Source organism: Ambystoma mexicanum, chromosome 9, assembly GCF_040938575.1.
Source record: "Ambystoma mexicanum isolate Mex_15411 chromosome 9, UKY_AmexF1_1, whole genome shotgun sequence".
Lineage (NCBI taxonomy): Eukaryota > Metazoa > Chordata > Amphibia > Caudata > Ambystomatidae > Ambystoma > Ambystoma mexicanum.
In genome coordinates this window covers 1,004,074,623-1,004,088,475 of record NC_090931.1, presented here as the reverse complement: position 1 = coordinate 1,004,088,475, position 13,853 = coordinate 1,004,074,623, and the positions used below count along the sequence as shown (strand labels likewise).

Genomic DNA, 13,853 nt, shown 5'->3' with positions numbered 1-13,853 from the left:
GAGATCCAGGGGTCCGCCTGAACATTGTAGCCCTTAGCTATATTACACCCCACCATCAGTGAATGGTCACATCATGGAGAGTAATGCTCACCTTCATTGGGCATTGGGCTTAGGAATTTCCCAGGGACATCGGTCATGCGAATTAATGCTCACACAATCTCAGGCAAGTTTCTCTCGGGCTGATTACCAATAAATAATGCAAAACTACAGAACTTCTGGCAGTCATTTTAAGACATAAGATATGTAAAGCCGCCCTTTGCAAGGTGTTCATGTTTCAAGTACTGGTCAAATTACACCACAGTCACGTACAGTTGTGATTGTGCATTCTTCTGAAATGAAATGATTAAAACTTGCATGTAGTTGCACTGAAACAAAAGGTTGACAAAAAGTATCCATATTCTTCGCAGGTTAAAGCCAGCGCTACATCCAAAGGGGCTATCAGCAGCCTTTGGTTTTTACATTTGGTGTTTTCTTATTTTAAATCATGTCCTATGTCCCTAGGAAAAACGTGGGACAGAAAACCAGACAAACGTAACATTGTTTTGGGAGAAGTGCCTCTGTCTACAGAAACCAACCAAAACCATCTTTAGGGAAGACAAATACCTTTTTTTGTTACTGATTTGACTAACTCAGCAAGTATATTGCTATTCCCTCGAAACAGCTGCAAGCAGTTTCCTGACCTTCCTATCCTGATTTTCCCTTGATATCGTATTCCCTTCTTTCTTTCCCTTTCTCCCAGAAACTGACTACTTGGGTCTGTTGTGAACAAGCTTTCAAGTCAAATGCATGCTCCAGAGAGAATTGGAAACATAATGCAAATGGGAATGCTGCACCCATGACAAAGTGCTATATGGAGGCGGAGCAGCGTGGTGTTCTTGGCATGTGACGTTAATCTTGTCAGCACCTCCATGTTAAGACTCAGCTGATCATTGACTGTGAGCCAGGTGCTAGCCCGTTTGGGCCTCACTGGATGTAATCAGAAATGAATGGCTATGAAGTTCTTTTTAGGGTTTCAGCACTATACTAATCATCTGAGTTTAGATGATGTTTGCTGCCAGGTTCTCCTTGAGGTCTGGGCACTACAAATGCAAAAATAAAATCAAATCAAAGTATGATGGGTTGTGTGATGATTCCCATGTCTAAACCCGAGGACCAACAGTAGGGTGGTAGAAGGGACTGCCCCGAGGTAGTAGATGCTGAGCTGGAATGGCGGGATCCCCAGACCACCCTCACCACATGTAACAGAAACACTCCAACACCCACCAACCAAATCAATGGGAAGGGGGTTACTGTTTTACCATAATCAAAATATTCCTAGAGAGCTATTCCAGCCCCCTAGCAATACTCAAATTTCAGAGAAGGAATTAATGTAGTTCCATGTAAGTCCCACTACCAGCACTTGACATCTGATGTCTGCACTTACCTTTGCACTTGCCACCTGCTGGCCGTTACTTTTACTTATTGTTATTACTCTACTCCCCATGTACTGCACTGTCCCGTCCCCCTTCCCATGCACTTGTGCGATTTGAAGGACACCTGGCCTAGTAGGATTGTTGTCTGTCCTCCCTTTGTTCCGCCTCCCTTGCCTCGCCGCGCCTTGAAACACTTGTGTATAGGCGCGTTATAAATGCCACTTCATATCATATCATATCAAGGAAATAGAGTTGAAATTATTTCATTGCACTGGACAGGGGAATATTCTGAAGAATGAGTCAGACTTGTGCAAACTACAAAAATCCGGAGGAAACAAAGTTGCGCTTAACAAATAAAAATAATTGAAATAAAGCTGATGCAAGTTCTCCCTGCAAGGGACACAACAAACAAATGATGTCCTCCTGCTAGTGCTGCAGGGATTACAAAGCTACAATTATCCTGTGATTAACATGTTACATTCAGAATGACTACTTTCCTAACTTACAAGACTTTTCAGACTTTTAATTTACATGTTGGAACGTATAAGGAGCCATCTCAAAGCAGGTAATGTCAGCAGAACTCCAAAGGGGAGAGGAGACCTCACACACGTCACAGGCTGTTTTCTGATAAAAGATGTCATTAGGCTTTGACTTGAGCTCAGGACAACCCCATTCCAGACCACCTGACCACAGGCATAGGGCTCATTTACAGACTAGCCCATGCCACATAACACATGAGTGGGGTGTTCTTACCATCAGAGAGAGGATCTATTGGAGGAAGAGAAGGTTACCGAGAGGAAGAGAATTGATTTCAGATGGAGGTGGAAGGTCATCATCATGAGGAAACACATGAATGAGAGAGTTAGGTTAAAGCATGGCACAGAGGAAGACTGAGAGACTAGGACTGGTGGTCTATGGACCAGGACCCACCAGCAATGAGAGACACAGAGGAGCTAGTGGAGAAGATAGAGTAGGAGTATGAACAAAACTGCTAAGAGGCAATATAGATTAAACTCCAGAAAGGACTGGCCCAGGAGAAGAGGTGGGACGAAGCCCTCATGGCACTTCTAGTAGCTAATTGATTGTTAGAAGAAGGAGACTGTAAGGACGAAGCTATATTGAAGATGGGTGGGTGCTCACCGCCTGGAGAGGAATATTTTGACTGATCGAAAAAGAACATTGACATGGTCTGGAGAAAAGTGTTGTGAGGAGGTTGGAGGGGCAGAGATTTATGGGGAAGGGGCATTACTGGGTATAAAAGAATGAGAGTATGTTTGGATAGAGAGGGAGACCAGACCATCAGTCAGAGGGAGGAGGACAGATTCCTTTAATATTTAGTGAGACCAGGGAAGTTCCATTAGACCAGGTCAGTCCAGGGCAGATTATAGATGTGAGGGGAGGAACAAGGTTATGCTGTTTTATAGATGGGCAGAGAGGCTATGGCACTGATAGAAAGGAGAAGAGTAAATCTGGGACCAAGGTACTATTGCAGGAAAACAGTTCCTCTAATAAGGATACCCTAAAGCTGCTCTCTGGGGTGGTGGCCCTGAGGTTAAATGTGCAATTGTTCGTCTGCTACTTGGTGAAGTCCAGAAATATTTTAAAGACATAGCCTGCGTACCTCAGAGGGCCCCATCTTATCGCATCTCCCATTGTGTTTGCGAACCCTGCAAAACCTGCATCCTGTAGACAAAGACAAGGAATCAGCTGCAAACTGTAAACCACAACCAGGCGACTGTCAGTTGTTTTTTACGCTGTCTTCACATTTGGCCAAACTCTTATGTACACACTGAAATAATAGAATTGTGAGAACAGTAAACATATGTCCCTTTGTACTGCCGCCCTATCTTTCCAGTCACAATTGACATAAAACATGATTCATGAATTAAAGGTTCAAATGTAGTCTCTTTACAGACAGTAAGTGGTTAGGATATATGCCCTTATGGACTTGGGCTTTATCTACAACAGAAGTGTGATTCCAACCTTGGGGCTGGCGTAAGGATGATTTACGATGAGTCAAATTATTATGTATCAGGGAAACTCAAAGCTGCAGGGTTATAGAGGTCAGCTACTTCTTGGATCAGTTTACAGTCACAAGGATATAGTGACCGGGGACTATAGTCGCTGGTTTACTTAAACAGATGTACTGCCCTTCTCACACTTTAAGGAATATAGTGATCTTTCCACTATCAGAGTTCACATGCCACTCTCTATCCTTTAAGGGATATTGTGTATGTCTTACCCATAAGCAATAATTTGCCCTGTCCACTACTAGAAGGAGAGTCAAAATGTTTTCACTCCAAAGGGCCTCAACGATCTTCTCACGCTCCACAAACAGCTTAACTCCTGAAACCTTCCCGGAGTTTGTTCCACAGAATTCTGGTTCATGACTTCCCCCAAATCAAAATCCTTCCCACGCCTCATCCCAGGTTATCCTGACCAGTGACGGCTTCAAGATTCACGATTCCCTCTGCTTCCCCTTGCACCTCTCAGGCTTCTCCGGGAATGTTTTACGCCCAGGGTTTCTTCATACCGACTCTTCTCATCAATGTTCTGCTTCGCTCCCATCATTTCTATCTTGTTCCTCATACCTGATATTGCCAACCCTTAAAAATACTAATGTTCCCCATTCCCTAGGTCACCAAAATTGATGCTTGGTGGTCTGGGTTTTTTTTTCATGCATTTTGTCATGTTTGCCCACCTCACTGAAGGTCTGTGGCTCTTTAAAATAATAAAAGGCCACACAGCTATCTGTGTTTTAGTAAGAAGTCCTGTCCACTGACCAGTTCTACATGGACCTACTGAAAGCTGCAAATTAAGCTGCTCCTGTCCTAGCCTCGTTCACAGGACTTAATCCCTGCTTGCTTCGCTCTGAAATTTAGCTCCACAAAACAGTCCTGGTATGTTCGCATGGAGTTACCAGCTCATTGGTGGAAGCCTGTTTTTGTAATCTGCAACTGCTTTCTTTTTGGTGGTGTCTGATTACAGTGGATGCTGGTTTTCTTTCATCTGCCTCTGCGTGGATCCACACCAGCATGCATGGTCCCATGGTGCTTTTCTTGCATCACTACTTTTTCAAGGGTCGATGACATCCTTTTGGGACCCTCAAACATTTCAGGCTTTAACATCAGATAAACCCTATGATTTCCATGACACCACCTTTCCCAAAGCCCGTATCTCAGTGATGGTTGTCTGTACTTCCTTAGATCTGCATCCAAGCACAATATATGGCGTACTGGCCATGCAACAACTGTATAACTCACTCTTCAAAGTCAGTTATAACATCATTTAAGTAAGGGAATGTCTCTGAATATGGAGGTAGCTGCTTCCCTGTAACACCTTCAGGTTGCTCACTGTTCTGTTAGATAGGCCATCATTCCTTGACTAAAGAGACCCCCTGGAACCTGGGGAGAGGTTTGTGGTCTGACTTCATCACAGAACGTTATGATAGTTAAGTGCCCCACAAGTAGGGCATTTAACTGCTAAATCCAGGGGAAGTTCAACTGTTCCAACTGTGAAGTAAATGCTGAATTGTGTGCTACATATTTTACTCTGATTTGGCATCTGACCCGAATCCTGTCATTGGAGGCCTGACAGTGAGTCCTCTGGCATTCAACATGCACTGCACAGCAGGGTATCCTAATCATGTACCTCACCTAAGACACAGCCTTAACTGACCTCATCATCAGTGCCATTATCCTGTTGTGTACTGATCATTGCAGCTGAATGAATAGCTGTCTTACGTTGTGTTCATGTGACAAATGCATACCAGCACTTTTTGGCACTGGAACCAGGGGGTCTAAAAGTCCATGGTAGCCAGCCTGCTAGGACTACAAAGCCAGAGTGATGAGGTTCATGGAGTATATGGAGGATCCAGCAAAGACCTCCTCCATGAATGGGTCAGTGCCCTGACTTAATTAATGTATTGTTCAACCATGAGGAGCCTATACAGAGTATCCAACAAAGACCTCCTCCATCACCAGGTCAGTGCCATGACTTAAGTAATGTCTTGTCCATCCCTGAGGAGCCTATACGGAGGACCTAACAAAGACCTCCTCTATCATATGTCAGTGCCCTAAATGAAGAGATGTCATGTCCGTCTCTGAGGAATCTGTCATATGTTTACTACCCGTGCACTATGTTAATTTCTACATGCAGGTTGTCAACAAAGCAGAACCTAATAACAAACCTACAGGCTTTGGCTAATGGAACAATCCCTTTCAACAAGGCAGACATATTTTATTAAAAGTTATGAAACCTAAAAATGCAGATGTAAGTCTTATGTGCGAGGGTAGAGTGATGGACAAAAAGCCATGATCAAACGAAATCACGATGAGCCCTTTGTGGACCAGCATACCAATCCTGCATCCATCTGGCCTATACATCAAGGGAAGATGGTGCAGTGCAAATACCCACTCACAAAACTGAAATTATGCCAACCCATCCCAAGAGCATACTCCCAAACTGGAGAATGAGGGAAGCAGCTGCAGGGAAAGAGCTGCCACCCGGAAATTGCCACTGGAACCAGCCAGCCACAGAGACACAGGAGTGAGGGAATTGGAGGACCAGTGCAGACACATTGACTAGGTAGGACTGCCACCCATTTTCAAAATGGCTTGAGGTAATTTTTTCAGTTCAGAGCAATGTTGGCCTGCTTGACGAGGAACCCTTGTCTAGCATAACCAAAACCAAAGTAAAGTCTCCTTACAGAGGATTATCCCAAGTATCCAATTACTATAATGAAGAGATAATAGGGAAGAAGGGAAAGGTTATAAAAGCTAGAACCAGCACTAAAATGGGGAAGCAGGTTTGGGATGCATGAGGAAGCCAGAACTGAGTACATAAATGGCAATTTATGACCGGGTTGTGAATATTCTCAACGCAATGTTATAATACGCTCTCTTTATTGTATACATAGCATTTTCTGTAATTTCTTATAACATTTTAATAATATCACATCTCTTCTTTTTGTTTGGTTTGTCCAAAAGTCAATTTATTTGACATGAGTATAATTACAGGAGTGAACATGCTTAGTTTCCCTGTAGCTTCATGAATATTTTGTATGTACTTGGCTGACAGAGTATTTTGTTGTATTTTAAGGAAGCCAGAAACATGAGGCTGACTGGAGGGGAACAGGCTGGAAAGGAAAGGAGAGGATCCAGCACTGCAGCTGCAGGAACCACATCCTTCAAAGAAGACTCAGAAGGGGCTATGTGTGGAGAACTCAGAAGTCCCTGCGACAGCTATCCCCACAGTTATGGAACCATGAATAGCTACTAGCAAAGCTCCCACTCTCTTAGGCATTTATGCAGCCCTCCGGGTGGGTGTAATTTGACTGAATATCCCAAAAGCCAACAAGAAGAGAAGCATTTCAATGCCTGCACTCTCTGGCAAAAAAACACCAAATGTACTCCTTTTTTCTAGGTCTTCAAGAAAGCGCCCAGCAATCTTCTATTCAAGAAAACCTCCTGACTCCCTCATCCAGCACTTCTCTCTACCACCTCCTCCACAATTAAATCCCAAGTATTGTATGTCACTGTCTGTGTTCACTTGTCTTATCCCCTGAGTTTGCCTGTAACACCACATTCCCTGACATGTATACCCTGTATGCTCTAAAGCCCTCCATATAAATACTCCAGACGAAATAAGAATTAATAACATAAATGTTTCACCATTTAAGAAAATTGTTTTTCTTCTCTCATGCTAGGAGCACATTAGTAGTAACATCCAAAAATCTAGAGCATTAGTAGTGAGATCCAAAAATCTAAAAGTCAAGAGCGCATCGGGCAGAATCTCCCTCATCACAGTGCTAATCCAAGTAAGAGTCAAGAGGATACTAGACAACAAGAGCTGTCTGGAAGTAATCTTAATAGTGTTATAAAACAGGGAAGAATTGCTGGAATGCTAAAGAAGCAAGCTTTCAGGAGCCCTTGGTAAAAAGTGAAGAGACTGTTGAGGACTATTGCAAAAGACTATCTTAATATAGCCCTCAAGGCTGTGCAAGGTATGTCAGGAAAGGGGTGTCATTCTCCTGACCAAACTCACTTTGTTGAATCAGAAATTAAAGCAATGGATTGTTGGAAAAGCGATAAAGATTGAGCCTGTTACAGCAGGGGATGGGAGTTATTCTCCTGGTACTATTTACATTTGGATGCCGAACCCTTTTGCAGATTAGTGGTAGGATTAGAGTAGGTTTTTGGACAGAGGACAGACACCTTTTATTTGGACAAATATCCTGACGACGAGCCCCCGAGTTGAGATTTGTTTAGCTAGGTAAAACCCTTTAGAGATAGGGAGAGGTATGTTCTTTTCTTTATTTCTTACATAAATTGTTGAAACATGCCACCCCTTTGTCCGACTTCTTAGACATGCAGAGCGCTTTCTTTTATTTCAAATAAATAGTGTTACTCGCTAAATAGACGCAGTGCACAATTATGTAAATATTGAAGACATTCTGAAATTGGTTTTACCACCCAGGTCACCGCTGCTGGTAAGAACCGCTGCTTACCACTTCTTATGGTAAGAAGTGGCTGCATTTCCAGTGTGCAGGATACGAATCAAACATATGTACATGGGTGGAGTGAGTCATTGCCTGTTTAAATAGTCTCTTTTTGGAACGTCATTGTGCAATAGTGTGTTTTAGAGATACATTTCATATTAAGCAGACAACTGATTAATACTGAAGAAGGGACTTCCATGACAAAAGAGCAGTTGTACTTTCAGAGCGCACATTCACCCCAGAGTAATCCCTTGGCACTATAGCCAGGTAAGAGAGTCATTGTGACCCACTCAATGATGCTAATTTTGTAGACCTCAGAAGTAAGAAGGGTCCAGTAGACCTGATAGGATTCTGACCTGTTGCTCTGTGGTAAAATAAAAAAAGAGCCCTGTATTAGATGCATTAGTCCACTGACCCATATTCAATGCTATGGTAGGAGGCATGGTGACCTGCACTTTCAAATGCATCACTTATATTATCTTTCAATGCACTTGAATGGTGGAGGCAGTGGACAGGAGGACTCACCAATAATCAGCTCCCAAATAACTGACCTTAAAAGGCTCTAGGACTGGCCAAAGGAGTTGGTGTGATAAAGGGGCCCAACATTCATATGTTTAAATATATATGTTATTGTGAATAGCGCATGGTGGCATCTGTGTGGCATACCCACTTTTAGGCAGGAAACTTACTCAGACATTCGGGTGTTCAGTTCACCCACTGAATTGCAATCAAACCAGCCCACGTCCATCCGCATTATCTTCCGAAAATATGCTTTCCTGATCTTCTGAACTTGTCGGGCTGCAGCAGTAACCCAGAAGCATATCTGTGCAAATAACAGGACATAAGATAACATGAGATCAATATAGAATGCAAGCAAATGAGCATTGTGCATGAATACATATACTTAATGAGAACATGAAAGGACTGATAATAAACCAAAGACAAATGATGCAATTGATTGCATTTAATAATATGTTGGGAATTTAAGTAAATTAAGAAGCTGGTCACATATAGGTTTAGCAAATAGATAACCATTCTCTTTAAACTCCAATGCCAATTTCCAAGTACACTCCTTGTCCTGGGCTTGAATTGCTTTGACTCCAACCATCGCTGCATAAATGTCCAATGTCACCAACAAGTTATTCTGCCTCATGGAAGGACACCATTTTGATCCTAACTCACTCAGTCCCTCACATCATCTCAAAAGGCATTTGTTAAAGGCAAAAAGTCAGAATTAATTGAAATATTTTTAGAGAATCAAAGTCTAGAGAACGGGTCTGAAATACCTAACCCTCCAGCAAATGTGGAAAATGATGAGGATGATAATGTGACAGTTATTATGGATGAGTTAGATGAGGCAGATGTGTCTCACAATGTAGGCCTTAGTGCTCCTCTACCTGCTCAACAACCTCAACCTTTGTCCACTGGGATCCCATCAGGTCCTACACTGAGTCCTGAATTCATTGCTCTAGAAAAGATGAGGCTTGAATTGGAATTCAAACCTATTAATGCTCAAACTGAACAAAAGTATCAAGAACTTAAGCTCAGAGAAATGGAGATGAACCATGCATTAGAAATAAAAAAAAGTTGTCTATTGAAAATGCTTCTCTCCCAGAGTCTTCTAGGTCTTCCAGTCCTAAGAGACCCTGTATGCCTAAAGAAATTGTTGGTATGTATGAGGCTAAGCTTGATATTTTGGATTGGATGGCAGTGTTTGAGTATAACCATGGGATTCGAGACATTACATGGAATCAGTTGCTTCCTTGGCTCTTCTCTAGGCTACCCACTGTTGCATCTGATGTTGTGATGGCATTGGGGGAGTTGGATAAGATAGATTATGAGTGTGTGAAGCTAGCTTTAATTGCTAGATTTGGGAAGACTCTTTCCCAGTATATTAAGAGGTTTAGGACCCTCAAAAAGCATGATGGTACCCCTGGGGCTACCTGGGTATGTGAATGTTTGAAAAACGTAGACGGTTGGGTTAAGGGTTACAGAGTAAACACTTATGAAAGTATGAGAAATCTTGTTATGTTGTAGTCAATTTATGATGCCTTTTCGCCTGAGCTCAGACAACACTTAGCTGATTCTAAGGAGATAGATCCAAAGAAGTTAGCTAAGGCTGCTGACTTGTGGGTTGCCAACCGGTCTACTCACAAGGATTCTGGGGCAACTCAGAAGAAGGATGAGGGAAAGCAGCCAAAGAAAGATAACAAGGAGAATTCTAATACCTCCAATCCAAAAAAAGGCCCCAAACAAAACAATAAGGGTAAGCCACGAGGGAAACCAAATCAGGCTAGTGTACTATCTGGACCCAAACCAGATGGAGGTCTGAACAAGCCCCCATTCATCAAAACATTTGGGAAATGTTATGTTTGTGGGTCAATTGACCATGTGAAAGGGGATCCCAGATGTAAGGGTAAACCTTCAGGAGTCCACACTGTCTCCTTAGCCTTCTCCCCAGAGGAAGAAGTACCTATGGCAAGTGGAAACTTTCACCTACTGGCTGATGACCCCCTGAGAGTCTCAGCTAGTGTTTCTTTAGTGTGCCTGGGTTTGTGGGAACAACATAATTTTGATGTCTATAATTCCATCCCAGATAATACTAAAGAGTATTATAAAGATAGTGTTCTTGTGAGTGGCCAGGAGACCCCTTCCATCAGAGACACTGGAGCCAGCACAACTGTGGTTGATAAATCATTTTTCAAGGTAGAGGATGTTACTAAGGCACCCAAACACCTAACCAAGTTAGCAGGAGGCCCTGTGCAAATGCTTCCCCAGTTACAGGCGCTCATCCATTGCAATGACATGACTGTCAAGATACCTGTTAGTGTGCAGAGTGAAGCGCCTGGGAGAGTCCTGTTGGGTAATGACCTGAAAACTCTTGGAGTTGTGTCCAGTACCCCCAGCTCACTGGTACTGCAAGGGAGAGGACCTTGAGAGTCTCTCCAGGGGTACTGATAGAGGAAACTATCACCCCCAGTCCACAGGAATTGCTCACTGCTATTTCAGGGAAGAAAGAGGCAAAGGGGAAACCTAAGACCACCAAAAAGAAAGCAGATAACACACCTGTGCTAGCAACAAGGACATCCCCAAGATTGTCCAAAGCCACACCTGTGACTCCTCCACCTGCTGAGGCCGAGTGTGAGGTACAACCCTGTGTGATTGAGCCAGCTTCTGAAGAGTCAGATCTGGAAGAAGACATTACTCTAGTTGGAGATCTGGATCCTGTTGACCATCCTGACCTCCAGTCTTTACTGGCAGAAGGTGGACCCAACAGGGCAGACTTCAGCAGAGGACAAAGAGAGTGTCCTACTCCTGAAGGTCTTCACCTACAGGCAGCTTCTCAGCTCGATGGACAAGAGTCTGGGAAGCATAGGTTGCACTGGGAAGATGGCCTCTTCTACAGTGAACCGACTAAGTCTATCCCTGTGACTGCAAAAGACATGTAGTGCCCCTAGAAAACCGACTCCAGTTCCTACAGTTGGCCCATGAGATAACTTTGGCTGGTCACTTGAGTTTCAAAAACACCAAGGAAAGGCTCTCTTTATACATTTACTGGCCTAAAATGGGTTAATAAATTGAAAAATTCTGTAGGAGCTGTCACACTTGCCAAACCTCTGGCAAGAGTGGAGCCAAGAATGTGGCACCCTTCTGCCTCTTCCAGTGGTGTGAGTTCCTTTTGAGAGGGTGGGCATCCCCATTGTTGGTCCCCTTGACCCTCCCACATCTTCAGGAAACAGGTTTATCCTGGTCGTAGTAGACCATGCTACTAGGTATCCTGAAGCAATACCTATGAGGACTGTTACGGCTCAGGCTGTGGCTAAGGCTCTACTTGGTATTTTTACCAGAGTAAAGTTTCCTAAGGAAGTAATATCCAACAGGGGATCCAATTTTACGTCCCACCACATGCAAGGCATGTGGAAAAACTGTGGTGTCACTTACAAGTTCCCTACAGCCTACCATCCACAGACAAATGGACTGGTAGAGAGGTTTAATCGCACTATGAAGGGCATGATAGGTGCTTTGGAAGAAACCCTTAAAAGAAAGTGTGACCTTCCACTGCCATGCCTTCTCTTTGCTCATAGAGAAGTCCCTCAGCAGGGAGTTGGATACAGTTCCTTTGAACTTCTTTATGGCCATCCAGTCAGAGGTCCTTTGGCCGTGATTAAGGAGGAGTTAGAGAGTGTTCCTTCCCCCAAGCCAGTCAGAGTGACTGACTATGTGATAGGTCTCCATAAGTGAATGTCACACATGATGGCAGAGGCTGGTGATAACTTGAAAGCAGGTCGGGGTCTGGTCAAACATTGGCATGACGAGAAGGCCACATGGTTGAGTTTACTCAAGACCAGCTTGTACTAGTTATGGTGCCAACAAGACAGAGGGCCTTGTAGGACAAATGGATAGGACCCTTCAAGGTTGTGGGCACACTTGGAGAGGTGAACTATCTGGTGAACAAGACAGACCTAAGGAAGCTCCCAGAGTCTTTCACACCAACCGTTTGAGGGCATATGTCTTGAGACCAAAAGTGGGATCTTTGCTTCTAGCTTCAGCTCAAGAGGAGGAGGAGAGTGAACCTCTACCTGACCTACTCAGAGGCCAACCTTTGAATGAGAACATAGAAGGAGTTAATCTCTCGTCTAATCTGAAATCTGAACAACAGGAGGAGTGCAAGTTTCTGTTAAATCAGTTTGCCTCCCTGTTTTCACTTTCACCAGGCTTGACCCCTTGGGGCCTGCATGATATTCTCACTGGTGACTGTTTGCCCATGAAACGCAGAGGTTACAGAATGTCAGAACATGTAAGAACCCACATAAAGGAAGAGGTCAACAAGATGCTTGATCTCAGGGTAATAGAGCCATCTACAAGTCCATGGTCTAGCCCAGTTGTTCTAGTACCAAGGGCATGATCCAAGGAGTTGAGATTATGTGTGGACTATAGAGCTCTAAATGCAGTCACTTAGACTGGTCCCCACCCTTTACCAAGGACAGATAAACTGGTGGATAAACTTGGTGCAGTCAAGTACCTCAGCACATTTGATCTGACATCAGGCTATTGGCAAATAGCCCTGACAGACCATAGCAAGGAGAAAGCTGCATTTTCAACCCCAGCAGACCAGCTTAAGGTTTTGCCTTTTGGATTAAAGAATGCACCTGCTACATTCCAAAGGATGGTCAATCAAGTTCTGGATGGGATGGAGGACTTCTGTATGGCATACTTGGATGACATTGGCCCTCATTGGGAGGTTGGAGGTAACCATGCCACATTTAGCGGCATGGTTGCCTCCTTACCGCATACCGGGGCCGGGTTCCTCAAATGAGGACTTACCGGGCCATGCCAACCTTGGCAGACCCGGTAATTCCTCGTCCGAGGAACCCGTACCCGGTCCATCCCCATTCCCATTCAAGCCCCCATAGGGCTCAATGGGAATGGGGAAGGAGCTAACAACTGGCCCATATGTAACGGGCCTGTTGTTAGCTCTCTGGCCTCCTCGCGGGACCCGGTAAGGATGCCAGGTTTTACCAGGCGCCCATTGCGGGGCCCGCAAGGAGACCTCGTAATAGGGTGGAATGGGTTTACCGGCACCTTACCGGTGCCGGTAAACCCATTCCGCCAACCTCCTAATGAGGGCCATTGAAGTGTTCAGCCCTACTTGGGAAGAACATATTGATCACTTAGGATATGTTTTGAAGGCTCTTGAGCAGGCCCATCTGACCACAAAGGCAAGCAAATGTCAAATTGGCCAGAGCAAAGTGGTCTACCTTTGTCATGAGGTAGGAGGAGGTGAAATAAGGCCATTGCCTAGCAAAGTACAAGCTGTTCAAAACTGGGCCACCCCTACTACTCAAACCCAAGTGAAAACCTTCCTAGGTCTCACTGGGTACTACAGGAATTTCATTGAGAACTATGGGACTATAGCTTCTCCTTTAAATGTAATCTCCTCT

At 44.1% G+C, this 13,853-nt stretch overlaps 1 protein-coding gene across 1 annotated transcript in view; it reads right to left on the bottom strand.

The window, feature by feature from the left end:
• ABCB11 (ATP binding cassette subfamily B member 11) overlaps positions 1 to 13,853 on the bottom strand; it is a 329,082-nt gene that overhangs the window by 219,889 nt on the left and 95,340 nt on the right. The window contains exon 8 of the mRNA XM_069616256.1: positions 8,601 to 8,734. Within this exon, the coding sequence (XP_069472357.1) occupies positions 8,601 to 8,734 (134 nt within the window). The remainder of the gene's footprint in view (positions 1 to 8,600; positions 8,735 to 13,853) is intronic.